Genomic DNA, 16,376 nt, shown 5'->3' on the forward strand with positions numbered 1-16,376 from the left:
TCGGTGCAAGAGAGACGAAGCTCCTTATTCGTCACAGCCTGCAATGGGAGAGGCAATGACTCTGGGAGCTCACCTTCTCGCAGATACACATCAAAGCCTCTCCTGGGAGGAATGTTACTTCAAGCAGCAAAGCAAACAAAACAGACAGGAAAAGGGAGAGAAATGAGGGCCTTATCAGTGCCATCAGCCCTGAGAGTTACCCAGCTATTACAATCCAGATGAGAGAGAGAGAGAGAGAGATGGTAATCAGACACCTAGGGTAGCCTCTGAGCTATACAATTGGTGAGTTTGGGGCTTTTGTTAGCTCAAGGCTGGGTGTGTGGAGTGGGGAAAAGAAGAAAAGTCGGCATTTCATTAACTAGGGCTTCATTACATGTATCTGATTGTGTAATTTAGCAAATGTAGAAGGGATCAGCACTGGCCTGTCATGCAAGCCCTCTTGTACTTCGATCACACAATGCAGCATAGCTGCAGGTTACTATCAACTGTGGACAATGTACAAAGCTTTGATCAAAGTTCCTTGTCAGGCAGCTGTACTCTTTGTCCATTTCCCATTGGATCCCCTTACATTAAGCGAAGGGCACCCTTTGAATTATTTCCTCTTAATGCTCATTGTCGAGCCTGCCCCCTCCCCCACCATCCCCCCAGCACACCCCATGTGAAACCAAAAGAAGGCTGTGAGGTCGCGAGGTCAGGGTATCAATGTCATTAAACAGAGCCAGTACTCGGAACTGTGTCCTTTTAATCTCCTCCTGCAGTTTTCTCCCCCTTTCCTGAATGTGATAACTCATCCTGGCATAAAAGTTGCATTTAGAACAACAACAACTGATATTTATATATAACCTTCAAAATAGAAAACATTCCAAGGCGTTATCAAACAAAATTTGATACTGAGCCAGAAAAGGAGATATTAGGACAGGTGACCAAAAGTTTGGTCAAATAGGCTCTAAGGAATGACTTAAAGGAGAGAGGAGGAGAGGTTTAGGGAGGGAATTCCAGAGCTTAGGGCCCAGGAAGCTGAAGACACAGTTGCCAAAGGTGGAGTGATTCAAATCAGGGATGTTCAAGAGGCCAGAACTGGAGACACACAGATATTTCGCCAGTTTGTGGAGCTGGAGGAGATTAGAGAGATAGGGCGGGTGAGGCCATGAAGGGATTTGAAAGCAAGGATGGCAATTTTGAAATCGAACCGTTGCTTAACCGGGAGTCAGTGTAGGTCAGCGAGCACAAGGAATGATGAGTGAATGGGATTTGGTGTGAGTTAGGACACAGGCAGCAGAGTTTTGGAATGACCTCAAGTTTACAGAGGATGGAACATGGGAGGCTGACGTGGAGTGATTTGAAATAGTCAAGCCTAATCAACAAAGGCATGGATGAGGGTTTCAGCCACAGATGAGCTGAGGCAGGGGTGGAGATGGGCGATGATATTGAGGTGGAAATCAGCAGTCTGTGATGGCACAGCTATGTAATCCTAAGATCATCTTGAAGTCAAATATGACACCAAGGTTGAGAACAGACTGGTTCAGCCTTAGACATTTGCCAGGGAGAGAGATGGAGTCAGTAGCTAGGGAACGGAGAATGGTGCAGGCATCGAAGACAATGGCTTCAATCTTCCCAATATTTAACTGGAGGAAATTTCTGCTCATCCAGTACCGGATGTCAGATAAGCAGTCTAATAATTTAGCAACAGTGGAGGAATTGAGAGAGGTGGTGCTGAGGTAGAGCTGGGTGTCATCAGCATACATGTGAAAACAGATGATGTTACCAAGGGACAGTAAGTATATGAGAAATATGATGGGGCCAAGGATAGATCCTTGAGGGATACCAGAGGTAACGCTGCAGGAGCTGGAAGAGAATCCATTGATGGTGATTCTCTGGCTACTATTAATTGGATAAGAATGGAACTAGGCACGTGCAGTCCCACCTGGCTAGACAACAGGCCAAAGAATGAGATACTAGGACAAGAGATGAAAACATGGGCAAAGTGATATAAGAACACCTTAATGGAGCAGAGAGCAGCTGAGGTTTCTGAAGGAAATTCCAGAGCTTAGGGCCTAGGTGGATGAAAGCACGGCCACCAATGGTAAAACACAAGAGGCTAAATTGGAGCAGCACAGAGATATCAGAGTTTTAGTGACTATTGCAATGTAGAGAAATGTGGCAGCCCATTTGCAGAAGGGCTGAAGTAACCTTGGTCGCTGCAGTGAGTCCTGTATATCGTACATGCTGCAAACATGATGGTGGAGAGATGGGTATTTAATTTGGGGCACCGATCAAGCAGACTGTTCTGTTCCAAGACCAGTTGTCTCAGCAGACGCCAGGGAGGTATGTGGGACCTTCCTGATCTCCATGGTTGGGACAACATAGGGACAATCATACCATAATGACCCCAAAGTAAGGGCAGATTGAATCTGTCGTAACACAGCTAGGTCATGCTTGGATGTAAATGAAAGATAGAGCTTAGCTAAGTGCAATATTAACTCAATGGACTAGGATCCTCTCTCCTTTGCTAGAAATTAATCCTTCAACTAATATTAAGTCTTCCGATATAATAATTATTTTAAAAATTCGATTCACAAGCTACTTGAAATGCAATAACGTACAAGGGCCAAGTGTGGGGAAAAGGGATTAGTTAGGACGGGTGCTTGATGGTCGGCGCAGGCGCGTTGGGCCGAAGGGCCTGTTTCTGTGCTGTAAAACTCTATGACTCTACAACTTCCAATACAGAGTAGATCCCATTCAAAGCCTCTATATCTCTCAGGTGCTAATGGTTCTTAACAACCCAAGGAAGAGGTGTTGGAGATTACAGCCACAAGTCTGTTAACAACAGCAGAATGCCTACCCTCCAGCACAGCTTAGAATAATAGACATCCATCAAAAGGACTAATATGCCAGTCAGTATCTGCTCCTTTTCAGATAACGCTAAATATTTTCTCGATGTGCACTATAGCTGTTGGCAAATTAGCAGAATTAGGCGCGCAGGCTGTTAAAAGTCTGTCAAATCACCACAAATTAGAATGCCTTGAGAAAGGAGAAATGATAATACAATCAATTATAAACCCTACATCTATAATCTACTTACATCCCGCCCATGTTGAAATGAAGGTTTGGGATTCTCTCCAACATCTCCTGCTCTAATTTCAGCAGAAATTTGGTGAAAGCCTCAAAGAAATACCTGTTGCAGCACTCGCTGTGCCATTTCTGACTCTTGCTCATTCTATCACAGTACCTCCTCACCTTGCTCAGCCTTTGTCCACACCCCCGACAAGCAACAGCCTTTTAAACCCGAGTTTGGCAATGTGTATTGCAGCTCGATGCTTGTGAGAGGGCTTGGACCTCGAGTGCACTGAAAGTGTACGACCGGAAGGTACCACAGATTGGATTCATGACCAAGCACAGAGCAAGCGGAGTCAGGAGGGGACAGGGTAGCAGAATGGACAGCAGGGTGCCTACAAAACAGAAACAGAGTAAGGGTTTAAAGTATTTTTTAAGACTGGGCAAATGCGGGAAGTGGTGTTCCACAGGGATTGGTGCTGGGATTACTGTTGTTCACCATATATATATATATATATCAACGATTTGGACTCGGGAATCACAAGTTCTATATCAAAATTTGCAGATGTCACCCAATGGTGAGGTGTAATTAATACTGCAGAAGACTACAACAAAATACGTTGAGAAACGCAGAATAGGCGTGTAATTAGAAAAATGAATTTCAATATAGACAAGTGTGAGGTGGTGCATTTTGGATGGAGGAATAAGGAAACCACATACTCCTTGGAAAATAAGACTCTAAATGAGGTAGAGAGACAGAGGAATCTGGGGGTACGGAAACACAAATCACTAAAAGTAGCCATAAAGGCCATAAAAATGCAAACACAGCACTGGGGTTCATTTCTGGAGGGATAGAATTGAAAAGCTATGTTAAACCTTCAGAACTCTGGCTGCACCACATGACGTTCTCTGAACAACTACAGCCTTCATATTACAAAAAGGATATAGAAACACTGGAGAAACTGCAAAGAAAGATTTACAGTGTTGATAACAGACTATGAGAGAGTACAACTATCAGTAAAGGCTAAACAGATGTTACGACCCAGTGTGGAAGGGGTCTCAGGCTCCCCTCTCGCCCCTTTCCTGGTGTGGCCGTAACAGGATTTTTCTTTTAAAACACAGTGATTTTAGCTTACCCCCTCAGTGAGCCCTTTGCTCACTGCACTCTAATTGTAATTGCAAATGAACCTATCAGACAGGTTTTCTTAGGTTTAAACAAGAAAGTTGTAAGTTTATCACTCTAACTCAGTTAAAATTACTAAAATATGCAACACAACCATGCTAGCATGTATATGAGAGAAACACTCACACAAATAGATACAGAGGGGAGGAAAGAATTTGGGGGGGGGGGCGTTGGGGGGCGCTGGTTGAAGTAGAATTCGTAATAAAGGGAATTCAGTTACTGGGTGGAAATGTCCTTGATGAAAGTTGAAGTCTTGGAGTTCTCGCTAGGGCCCAGGGCACAATTTCCAGCTTGCTGAAGAAGTGTTCTGTCTTGAGGTTGAAGCTGTTGCCATGGGTCCTTGGGACTTTGCTGGAGAGAGAGAGAGACAGGGAGAGAGAGCTTCCTTCTCTTTTGTCTTCAAATTGCAGTCTGTTATCTTTCTGTGTGGCACAATTCAAACAGACCCCAGTTTGGCCAGCAGGTAAGTCATGTGACCATCTCTTTGTTTGAAATAGCAACTTCTTACAGGGTTGCTGGACTTCAGAGTCTCCCAGACACTGGGTGGGGGTGGGGGTGAGGGAGGGGGAGGGGGGTGGGGGAGGGGTGAGGGGGTGGTGGAGAGCTGGCTCTTACACAGACAAGATGTGAATCATCACTGTTGCCCAGACCAATCTTGTTAATTGAATCAGTGAGCACTTCCATTGTCTCTCTATTCAACTGTCTCTCAGAATGCAAATGTGCAGCCATGTTTTCAGCCACTGAGTTCTGTTTTTTTTAAAATAAGTTCTGTGCAATGCCCAGTAAAAAAAAGTTCAAGTTGTGTCCCATATGACAAAATTAATATGTTTCCATTTGGCGGGTTTGATTTCCATCACAAAGAATGGGCTTCTTTTCTCTGATAGAGGATTTGAAATCTATGAGGGGGTTTGATAGTGTAGATGTAGAGAAGATGTTTCCATTTGTGGGGGAGACCAAAACTAGGGACCATTAATATAAGATAGTCACTGATAAATCCAATAAGGAATTCAGGAGAAACTTCTTTCTCCAGAGAGTGCTGAGAATGTGGAACTCACTACTACATGGAGTGGTTGCGGTGAATAGCATAGATTCATTTAAGGGGAAGCTACATAAGCACATGATAGGGTTAGATGCAGTAGGTGGGAGGAGGCTCGTATGGAGCATAAATGTTGCCATAGACAAGTTGGGCCGAATGGTCTGTTTCTGTGCTCTGAATACTAAGTTTCAAAGTAGAATGATTAGCTGAGGAATGGCTGGATATGGATGGTGAGTGGCTGAAGCTGTTGATATAAAGAATGAGCAGATTGAGAGAAGGAAAAGCTCTCGTCTAATGGAACCTTCAGGTGAGCCAGAAGCTAATGCACAGATTGGGCAATCAAAGAAGAAACTCGAAATAAATGAGTGTAAGTTTGGTGGCAATGGAAATGTGTTTAGTAGTGTAAGGTGCCATATTGGGTGAAAAGCAATGTTTATGTCCAAGGCAATGACAGCTGATTCAGGAAAAGGTTGTAACTAACACACACACAAACGTGCACACGTGCATACACACACCAAACTGCCTACAAAACAAGAAACAGATGCTCCCACCGCAATACTGCAGGAGTGCTGCACTATCGGAGGTGACATCTTTAGGGTGAGAGATGTTAAACTGAGGCCCCATCTGCCTTCTCAGTAGATGTAAAAGACCCCACGACCATTATTCCAAAAAGAGCAGGGAGTTCTCCCTGGTGTCCTGGGCCAATATTTATCCCACAACCAATATCATTAAAACGGATGATCTGGTCATTTGGTTCATTGCTGCTTGTGGGGCCTTGCTGTGTGCAATTGGCTGCTGCATTTCATATAATACATGAGTAACTACACTTCACTGGCTGTAAAGTGCTTTGGAACATCCTGAGGTGGTGAAAGGTGTTATATAAATGCAAGTCTTTTGTTTCAAAGAGAATTGTGAAGACAATCCAATCGATAGTCTTGCAAATGAATGTGAGACAGTTTATTCACTGACAACTCACATGTTCTCAATTACTAATCCTCTATAGGAGTGGGAATGAAAGACTTTGAAGTTTCCCAGTCCATTTGAATTTGTAACAAGAAAACATTGAGTAGAAATTGTGGTTCCAAGTTTTTTAATATGGCTTGTAGAATGAGTCTACTTGACAAGGCCTGCATTATGATTAAAATCGCTAAAGTGTTCTGATGTGACGTGCCAGAATGGATTGAACATTTGCGAAAGACTTAAGCCACTTTCATGGTGGCATTCGGTCCTTGCTGGTGAACGTCAGCACTCTGCACACAAAAGGTCTCGCGCCACCCCAACACCAAGGCCCCATAATTGGGAGGACACAGGCTGGACACACACAGACCGTATAGTATCTGACAGGAGTGAATCGTTCCCTTTACCCACTGTGCACTGTACTTGTATAGGAACTGACACTGATACACATGGGGCATACTGCATTAGATGAGAGTGAATTGGTCCCCTTTAGGCATAGTGTACTGAACATGTACAGGACCTGACACTGAGACACACACAGGCCATACAGTACTGGACAGGAATGAAGTGGGTCACCCATAGAACTGTAAATACGCCTTTTGTATGAATTAATATCAAATCAATTGACCATGAATAAAAGAGGAATCACAAGTTGCCTCAATCACACAGAAACATCTCAGAACAAAATCAGAAAAACTCCTTCTTAATTGTTTTATCGCACACAGAGCAGTCTGAGCAGCTGGAAGAAACCAAAATCTCTGTAGTTATGAAAGCAAGACCCTTATATCAAGTCTCTGCCATGTCCAACATCACAAGAGTTATGTAATGAGAAACTCTCCCGTAAACCGATGCATGTTAACCCTGTGTGATAACACTACTCTCACTCCCAGTGAGGGATCAGTACATACCGACTCTTCACCCACAAATACTCTCTCTACAGCCCAGTGATGACCAATAGAAATTGCTGACTTAGCCCTGGGTGAAGCTACCGCAATATCCTTATTATAGAAAAGGCCTCACACACAATATGGATACACGTACTTCATGTGTATATATTCACTGAAGCACCTCCCACCAGTCAGTCACCAAGGAAGTAAAGCAGCCACAATGATCAAAGACACACTCACACAGTCTGCTTTTCCTCTCGCCATTTTAGCCAATGAATGAAAAGGTTAAAGTTCATACACACATACCATGTGAGCATTTAGATCACATGACCCAAGACAGCATCTATTTGTGTTTTATTTACCAATCTGAAATGCAATTAGCCACATGTGGTTGGATTCCCAACTGGCCACATGTGGATGATACAACGCACATCTGGGAAGTCAGAACCTCGAACCATGCTACTGGACGGGTCTCACAGCTCAAAACACCAAGTCTGTTTGCCCATCCTGAAATGGAGGCAACATGCCTTAACATGGATATTTCAGATCGGCTTCCCTCTCAGCGGAACATCTGTCTACTTACAGGCCACCTCCAGCGACGCGTTGTGGCTGACAGCCTCTCCCAGGTAGTTCCTGGCCACGCAGACGTAGCTTCCCTCGTCGGGTTTACTCCTCCGCCCGTGCACGATGCGCAGGAAGAACAAGGAGCCGCTGGGCAGCAGCATGCGGTGGGAGCGGGGGTCATCCTTGTCCGTCTCCACCCGCTCCCCATCCTTGTACCACTCGACAGTGGGGCTTGGCCTTCCCTCGGCCTTGCAGTTCAGAGTGGCCGGCTCCCCCTTGGACACGATCAGATCGGAGGGGTGTTCCGCAATCCGGGGTGGGAAATCCTCCTGCCGAAGACGGGATCCTGAGAGAGACAGAAAGAGGTAAAAATATAAAATTAGACTCTTTTTTTTTCCCTTGAGGACTCATCACCTTTTTCACTTCCACCTCTATAGCATCGCCTGTCTCTGTGCCTGCTTCGGTTCATCTGCTGCTGAAACCTCCATCCATGACTTGGTTACTTCCAGATCTGACTAGTCCATTGCACTCCTGACAGGTCTCCTGTCTTCTACCCTCCATAAACTTCAACTCATCCAAAACTCTGCTGCCCTTAGCCCTAACTCACACCTTGTCCTGTTCACCTATAGCCCCTGTGTTTACTGACCTCCATTGACTCCAGATCCAGCAACACTTCAATGTTAAAATTCTCATCCTTGTTTTCAAATCCCTCTATGGTCTTGCCCCTCCCTATCTCTGTAATCTCCTCCAGCCCCAAAACCCTCCAAGAAATCAGCACTCCTCCAATTCTGGCCTTTTGCACATTCCCAAATTTTATCGCTCAACCATTGGTGGCCATGCCTTCAGCTGTCAAGGCACTAAACTCTGGAGTTCCCTCCCTAAACTTTGCCAACTTTCTCTCCTCCTTTAAAGCTGTCCTTAAAACCTCTTTGACCAAGCTTTTAGTCACCTATCCTGATATCTCCGTATGTGGCTCAGTGTCAAATTCAGTACAATAATTGCTCCTGTAAAGGGTTGGGACATTTTTTTTTATTCGATCGTGGGATGTGGGAGTTGCTGGCTAGGCCTGAATTTATTGCCCATCCCTAAATGCCCTTGAGAAGGTGGTGGTGAGCTGCCTTCTTGAACCGCTGCAGTCCATGTGGGGTAGGTACACCCACAGTGCTGTTATGTTAAAAGGGCTATATAATTGTGTACTGTTGTTAAAGGAGGTGGTAACATCACAAACCAATTTTGCATCACTGCCAAAAGTACTTGACCTTGTTGGGTTAGTTTCATAGGGTTCTATCTCCCTACTATCTTCACCCCAGGTGTTATTGGTCAGCTACTGGACTGTGGAGGCCATGCACACACAAACACTGGCTAGCAGGGGAACAATCAGAAGCACAAAGTCTAATAGACTCTTCCCATCCTTGGCCCAGGAACACTGGTGAATTGGACCCTAATCTGCACAACTCCTTGCAGTTGAGGCCAGGATTACCAACTCTGATTGGCCGCATTCCTGGATGCTACATCGTATGATCACCCGCCCTGAGACTCCTGCTATTGGTCGGCAGACATGCCCCTCCTCGTGGCACGCTGCCATCCCACGACCAATCGGAAAGTGAATAGACTCTTCAACACCCAATGGATGATCCTTGACTGTCAGGCAAAATCCTTCTCCAGTACTTTTATAACTGAAGTACAGTGTTAAAGAAAATGAAAAGAAATACAAATTTTCTTATAATCCCAATGATTTTTCTCCCTGGGTTATCTAATCCCAGCGTCCATGAGGGAAGCTTTTAGTTCCTGGAGGTTATGGTGCAATCCCGGAGGATTTGCAAACCCTAACTATGGCCCATACCAAACACAAGACAACTTGACAGGTTAAGGAGAAGGGGGTCTAAAATCAGGCCCTCTCCTGATCTGAACAGCTCACCAGGGATGGTTCAAGCCATCACATAGCCAGCCCTGTGAAAAGATTCATTTCCAGGTGCACAGAGGGCTGGTTTCACTTTGGGAAGAGGTGGTTTAGGACCCAAGCTGTCTGGAATGCAGCCAGTAATGACAGGGAAGGAATAAAAAACACTTTTAGGAATTTCTTTTCCTTGCGTAAGTGAAGCCTTTCCTCCCCACAATAGTTTGCAGATTGGCTGGCTGATCTAAGGCCTTGCTCTTTGCAACTGCTCAGCCTGCTGAAGCCAATGGCAATTCAGCACTAATTTACTGAACCCAATGCTCAGACCAACGGGACTCGAGAGTAAGCCACAAAAAGTCCAAAACAATCGGGTGGTTTTATTAATCGTGACACAGAGCAGAATCAGGCATAGGGCTATGAGGAGACAGTGGGGCAATGGGATTGGTTTGGGAGTGATACAGGGCTATGGGGAGAGAGTGGGGCAATGGGATTGGTTTGGGAGTGATACAGGGCTATGGAGAGAGAGCGGGGCAGTGGGATTGGTTTGGGCGTGATACAGGGCTATGGGGAGAGAGTGGGGCAATGGGATTGGTTTGGGATTGATACAGGGCTATGGGGAGAGAGTGGGGCTGTGGGATTGGTTTGGGATTGATACAGGGCTATGGAGAGAGAGCGGGGCAGTGGGATTGGTTTGGGATTGATACAAGGCTATGGAGAGAGAGCGGGGCAGTGGGATTGGTTTGGGCGTGATACAGGGCTATGGGGAGAGAGTGGGGCAATGGGATTGGTTTGGGATTGATACAGGGCTATGGGGAGAGAGTGGGGCAATGGGATTGGTTTGGGATTGATAAAGGGCTATGAGGAGAGAGTGGGGCAATGGGATTGGTTTGGGAGTGATACAGGGCTATGGGGAGAGAGTGGGGCAATGGGATTGGTTTGGGAGTGATACAGGGCTATGGGGAGAGAGTGGGGCAATGGGATTGGTTTGGGTGATACAGGGCTATGGGGAGAGAGTGGGGCAATGGGATTGGTTTGGGATTGATACAGGGCTATGGGGAGACAGTGGGGCAATGGGAATGGTTTGTGATTGATACAGGGCCAAAGGGAGAGAGCGGGGAAGTGGGATTAGTTTGGGATAGGTCTAGCAAATAATTAACATGAGGATGATGGGATGAATAGCTGCATCCTACTCTGTAAACCTGTAGGAGTCTATGATTAAGTCACTAAAGCGCAGACTGTTCAGTGGAGCAGAATCACTGCTGGTAAAATGTCAATAATCTCAGGAGAGGGCGTGGGGTTAGGGAATAGGGAAATATGTATATAAAGCATTCTGAGGGTTATCCAAGAAGTGGTTAATACTGATTACATCATTGGATTTGCCCAGAAGCTTGCAGTGATTTGAAAATCACTCAGTATATGATACTCATTAGTTTACAGTAAATCCTGTGTCAGTCACATTTTACTTAAATTCGATTTAGTGGATTCGAATCCATATCCCAGAGCATTAGCCTGGGCATCTGGTTACTAGTCCAGTGGCACTACCACTACACCACTATCTCCCATGGCCCATGGAGAAATGGAACTAGAAAAAACAGTGCACTCCTCCCACTTTGGTCATAACAGGGGGAATATTCTTTCTCTCCTATCAAAACCTCTCATCTTCTTAAAATCCTGTATTCGGTCACCTCTTAACCTTCTCTGTTTCAAGGAGAACTGTTCTAACTTTTCCAAACTCTCCCCATAACTGAATTCCCTCCAGCCCAGCGCCATCTGGTAAACCTCCCCTCTATCTTTTCCATCCTTTCCATCTTTCCTGAAGTTTGGAGCCCAGAATTGTCTACATTATTCCAGCTGAGGTCTAACCAGTAATTAATAAAGTTCCAGTATCATCTCATTGTTTGCACAATCTATTCCTCTATTTATAAACCCAAGTAACCTATAAGCTTTTTTAATCACCTTACCAACTTGCCCTGCTTTCTTTGTGTATACAGATACCAAGGTGTCACTGCTCATCTACATTCTTGAACATTGTGCCACTTACAGGAACAGGAGGAGGCCACTTGTCCCCTGGTACGGGATGTTGGATCATTGTGCAAATCACTGCATAATCTTCTAAATTCCAAGGAATACAACACCAGTTTGTATAATCTCTCATTGTAATTTACCTTGGAGTCCTGGTATTATTGTGGTAAATCTATGCTGCACTCCCTCCAAGCCAATACGTCCTTCAGTAGTAAATGGTCTTTCCATATTTGTCCTCCAGAGTGCATTAACTTCACACATCTCTGCATTGACTACCATCTGCCATGCGTCTGCCCATTTCACCATCCTATATCATCCTGAAGCCTCTCACTATCCTTATCACTATCTACTACCTTGCCACGTTTTGTATCATCTGTAAACTTTATAAAGCTGCTCGCTACACCTGAGTCTAGGTCATTTATAAAAACGGAAAAGAGTAATGGACCCATCTTTATTTTTACAGGTTTGGATACTCAAAGAGAGCACAAGGCAAGATAATAAATTAACTGTTATTCCCAGAGGTGGTAGAATTATTGAATAGTCATAGAATCATTGAATAGTACAGGAGGCAACCATTCGGCCCATCGAGTCTGCAGCAGCTCTTTTGAGGAACAATCCAGTTAGTCCCACTCCCCCGCTTTTTCCCCATATCCCTGCAATTTTTTCTCCTTCAACCTTCAAGTATTTATCTAATTCCTTTCTGAAGGCTCCTATTGATTCTGTATCTATCACGCTATCAGGCAGTGTATTCCAATTCCTAACTACTCGTACCAATGTACCTTCAGTATCTGGCTCATTAATGTGTGAAGTTTTTGTTGTCTCACTGGCTGTAGAACGTGACTATAAGCTTAACTTCAAACCAATGTGAAATCACTTTAATCTGAAAAAATTACCACTTGTTTGTAACTCACTTCCAAATGTCGCCAGGGGTCATCTGGGCAAAACCACTAAACATGACAAACAGCAATGTGTGTGTATACTGTGGATACTATCCTCAACTAGTCTTTAAATTAGATTTAAAATAATTGACAAAAGAACTGTAAGGGAAATAAGGAGGCATTTTTTCACACAGAGGGCTGTTAAGATGAGGAACTCATCACCGAGTGGAAGGAGACAGAGGAGCTTTCAAAACACAATTGGACATGTACTTGAAGAGGACTAATTTATTCTTCTTCTTCTTTGGCCTCCTTCTCTCGAGAGACAATGGGTAAGCGCCTGGAGGTGGTCAGTGGTTTGTGAAGCAGCGCCTGGAGTGGCTATAAAGGCCAATACTAGAGTGACAGACTCTTCCACAGGTGCTGCAGATAAAATTGGTTGTCGGGGCTGTTACACAGTTGGCTCTCCCCTTGCGCTTCTGTCTTTTTTGCTGCCAACTGCTAAGTCTCTTCGACTCGCCACGCTTTAGCCCCACCTTTATGGCTGTTCGCCAACTCTGGCGATCACTGGCAACTGACTCCCACGACGTGATCAATGTCACAGGACTTCATGTTGCATTTGCAGACGTCTTTAAAGCGGAGATATGGACGGCCGGTGGGTCTGATATCAGTGGCGAGCTCGCTCTACAATGTGTCCTTGGGGATCCTGCCATCTTCCATGCGGCTCACATGGCCAAGCCATCTCAAGCGCCGCTGACTCAGTAGGTTGTAAATACTGGCTACTATGGGAAAAAATCTGGAGTGTGGGACTAAATAGGACAGCTCTTTAGTATAACTAGCACAAGCATGAAGATTGGAATAGCCTTCTTCTGTGCTGTCAGATTCGATGATTCTAAACCAGCTTCTCAAAAAGCAAGATAATATTCTTTATGCTAAACTATTACAACTTACAAATTAGGAGCAGAAGAAGGCCATTCGGCCCCTCGGGTCTGCTCTGCCATTCAATAAGATCATGGCTGATCTGTTTGTGTCTCCCATTCCGCACTCCCATTTACCCCCGATAACCCTTGATTCCCTTGCCTAACAAGGATCTATCTACCTCTGCCTTAAAAATATTCAATGACCCCGCCTCCACCACCTTCTGAGGCAGAGTTCCAAAGTCGCACAACCCGCTGAGAGAAAAAAATTTCTCCTCCTCTCTGTCCTAAAAGGGCGACCCCTAATTTTAAAAGAATGCCCTCTAGTTCTGGACTCACCCACAAGAGGAAACATCCCCTCTACATCCACCTTGTCAACACTATTCAGGATCTTATACACTTCAATCAAGTCTCCCCTCACTCTTCTAAACTCCAGTGGGCGGTACAGTGGCGCAGTGGTTAGCACCGCAGCCTCACAGCTCCAGCGACCCGGGTTCAATTCTGGGTACTGCCTGTGTGGAGTTTGCAAGTTCTCCCTGTGTCTGCGTGGGTTTCCTCCGGGTGCTCCGGTTTCCTCGCTCCGGTTTCCTCCCACATGCCAAAGACTTGCAGGTTGATAGGTAAATTGGCCATTATAAATTGCCCCTAGTATAGGTAGGTGGTAGGGAAATATAGGGACAGGTGGGGATGTGGTAGGAATATGGAATTAGTGTAGGATTAGTATAAATGGTCGGCACAGACTCGGTGGGCCGAAGGGCCTGTTTCAATGCTGTATCTCTAAACTAAACTCCAGTGAAAACAAGCCTAGTCTGTCCGACCTTTCCTCATAAGACAACCCACTCTTTCCAGGTATCAATCTAGTAAACCTCCTCTGAACTGCCTCCAAAGGAGCTCACTCACATATCTGCAGGTGTTTCTTTCCCGATTCCTGCAACTAACTGGCCTGACCACGATCTTTAAAGGTTTCATATCAACTCAATGAGCCAGACAGTGCTGGAAGAATAACAGTGTGGTAGCGATGCACGCTGTTATTTATTTATGCCTTCACTACCTCCAGACTTAACTATTCCAACATTCCCGGTCAAGAAACATCTTTTTTTTCTTTTTTTTGATTTTAAAATTCTCGTCCTTGGTTTCAAATCCCTCCATGGCCTCGTCCCTCCCTATCTCTTTAATCTCCTCCAGCCCCACAACCCCTAAGATATCTGCGCTCCTCTAATTCTGGCCTCTTGTGCATCCCTGATTTTAATTGCTTCACCATTGGTGGCCGAGCCTTCCGTTGCCTAGGCCCTAAGCCTCTCCGCCTCACCTTCCTCTTGAAGACACTCCTTAAAATCTACCTCTTTCACCAATGTTTCGGCCATCTGATCGAATATCTCCTTTTGTGGCTCAATATCATACTTTGCTTTATAATGTTCCCATGAAGTACTTTGGGACATTTTATTACGTTAAAGGCGCTATATAAATATAAGTGATAGTTGCTGTACTAATGCACAAATTGGCCAGCAGATTCAGGGGGTGAAGAGATACACCGTGAGTTGTGAGTCTCCACAGCTTGCTTGTTGGTTTGCGCTGGTTGGTTTGCACATACAACTCACCCTGAGCCTCCCCACTAGTTTGAAGAACTTGCTGGATTTACACATTAATTTCCCGTTAAACTTGCCAGAAAGTTAAAGCTAGAACTTAACAGTTTAAGTAACTTTTAACAATGTCACAATTATTAATGCAATTTCCATCAATCTCTCCGGCCCAGAAATGGAACAATTTAAACTGTGGCATCAAAACAAGAAATGCTGGAAATACTCAGCAGGTCTGGCAGCATCTGTGGAGAGAGAAGCAGAGATAACCTTTCAGGTCAGTGACCCTTCTTCAGAACTAGCAAATATTAGAAATATGAAAGGTTATAAACAAGTAAAGTGGGGGTGGGGCAAGAGATAACAAAGGAGAAGGTGAAGATAGGACAAGGTCACAGAATAGCTGACCAGAAGGTCATGGAGCAAAGGCAAACAATATGTTAATGGTGCGTTGGTCGTGGAGCAAAGGCAAACAATATAGTTTCTTGTGAACTCTGCTTATCGATCGGCAGATGCTGCCAGACCTGCTCAGTATTTCCAGCATTTCTTGTTTTTATTTCAGATTTCCAGCATCCACAGTATTTTGCTTTTATTAAACTGTGGCATCTCATTCCTGCAGGGAATAAAATGTTGTTTGCGATTTTATAACTGTCAGATTTTAAATTTTTAACCTTTTCTTATTTTTGATTTCTATCTCTTTTTTTCTCCCTCATAATCCAATCTTTCTTTCCCTCTCTTTATTTCTCTTTATGTGCCCAATGCAAAGTCGCTCTATTTCTTCTCCGTCATGCTTCTGTTTATTATTCAATCCTTAAATCTAATTGGTTAAGGAGATAGGCTGTTAGTCCCATCCTTCATGAGGGTCCCAGGTTCCCTGCTTTCCTCACCGCACCGTTATCAGCTCATACTTCCAGCACGTTATGGTGCAAATTATATTTAAGTTGAAGGGTGCAGGAAAAACTCTAAGTATTCTGGGCCAATCACTTAAGTAGGTCTCATTTTTAAATCCTGATCCAACATGTATAGGTTTTAATACCTGTCAGCTAAGTTCAAACGAGACTAGCAATCACACACATGAGTAAGCAAATCACAGGATATGTCTCTGTTTGCATGACTTTCGTGTCCACCCATCAAGCTACCTGTCTAGAGACAAAATCAAACAAGAGGACTATTACATTGTACAGGGTTAGAGTTTACAGAATTTGGAATATAGCTTGTTTATAAACTACTGGAATACTGTGGCTCAATTAAAGCAGCCAATACCACAACAACTTGCATTTATATAGCGTCTTTAACATAGTTAAAACATTGCAAGGCTCTTCTTAGGGCCATTACCAACATAATTAGACACCGAGCCACATCAGGACAGAATAAGTCAAGTGACCAAAAGCTTGGCCAAAGAAGTAAGAT

The 16,376-nt window shown here is 44.5% G+C and overlaps 1 protein-coding gene across 1 annotated transcript in view; it reads right to left on the reverse strand.

The window, feature by feature from the left end:
- robo1 (roundabout, axon guidance receptor, homolog 1 (Drosophila)) overlaps positions 1-16,376 on the reverse strand; it is a 1,072,119-nt gene that overhangs the window by 340,340 nt on the left and 715,403 nt on the right. The window contains exon 4 of the mRNA XM_068041298.1: positions 7,701-8,027. Within this exon, the coding sequence (XP_067897399.1) occupies positions 7,701-8,027 (327 nt within the window). The remainder of the gene's footprint in view (positions 1-7,700; positions 8,028-16,376) is intronic.

This window comes from Heterodontus francisci, chromosome 10 (assembly GCF_036365525.1).
Source record: "Heterodontus francisci isolate sHetFra1 chromosome 10, sHetFra1.hap1, whole genome shotgun sequence".
Classification (NCBI taxonomy): Eukaryota; Metazoa; Chordata; class Chondrichthyes; order Heterodontiformes; family Heterodontidae; genus Heterodontus; species Heterodontus francisci.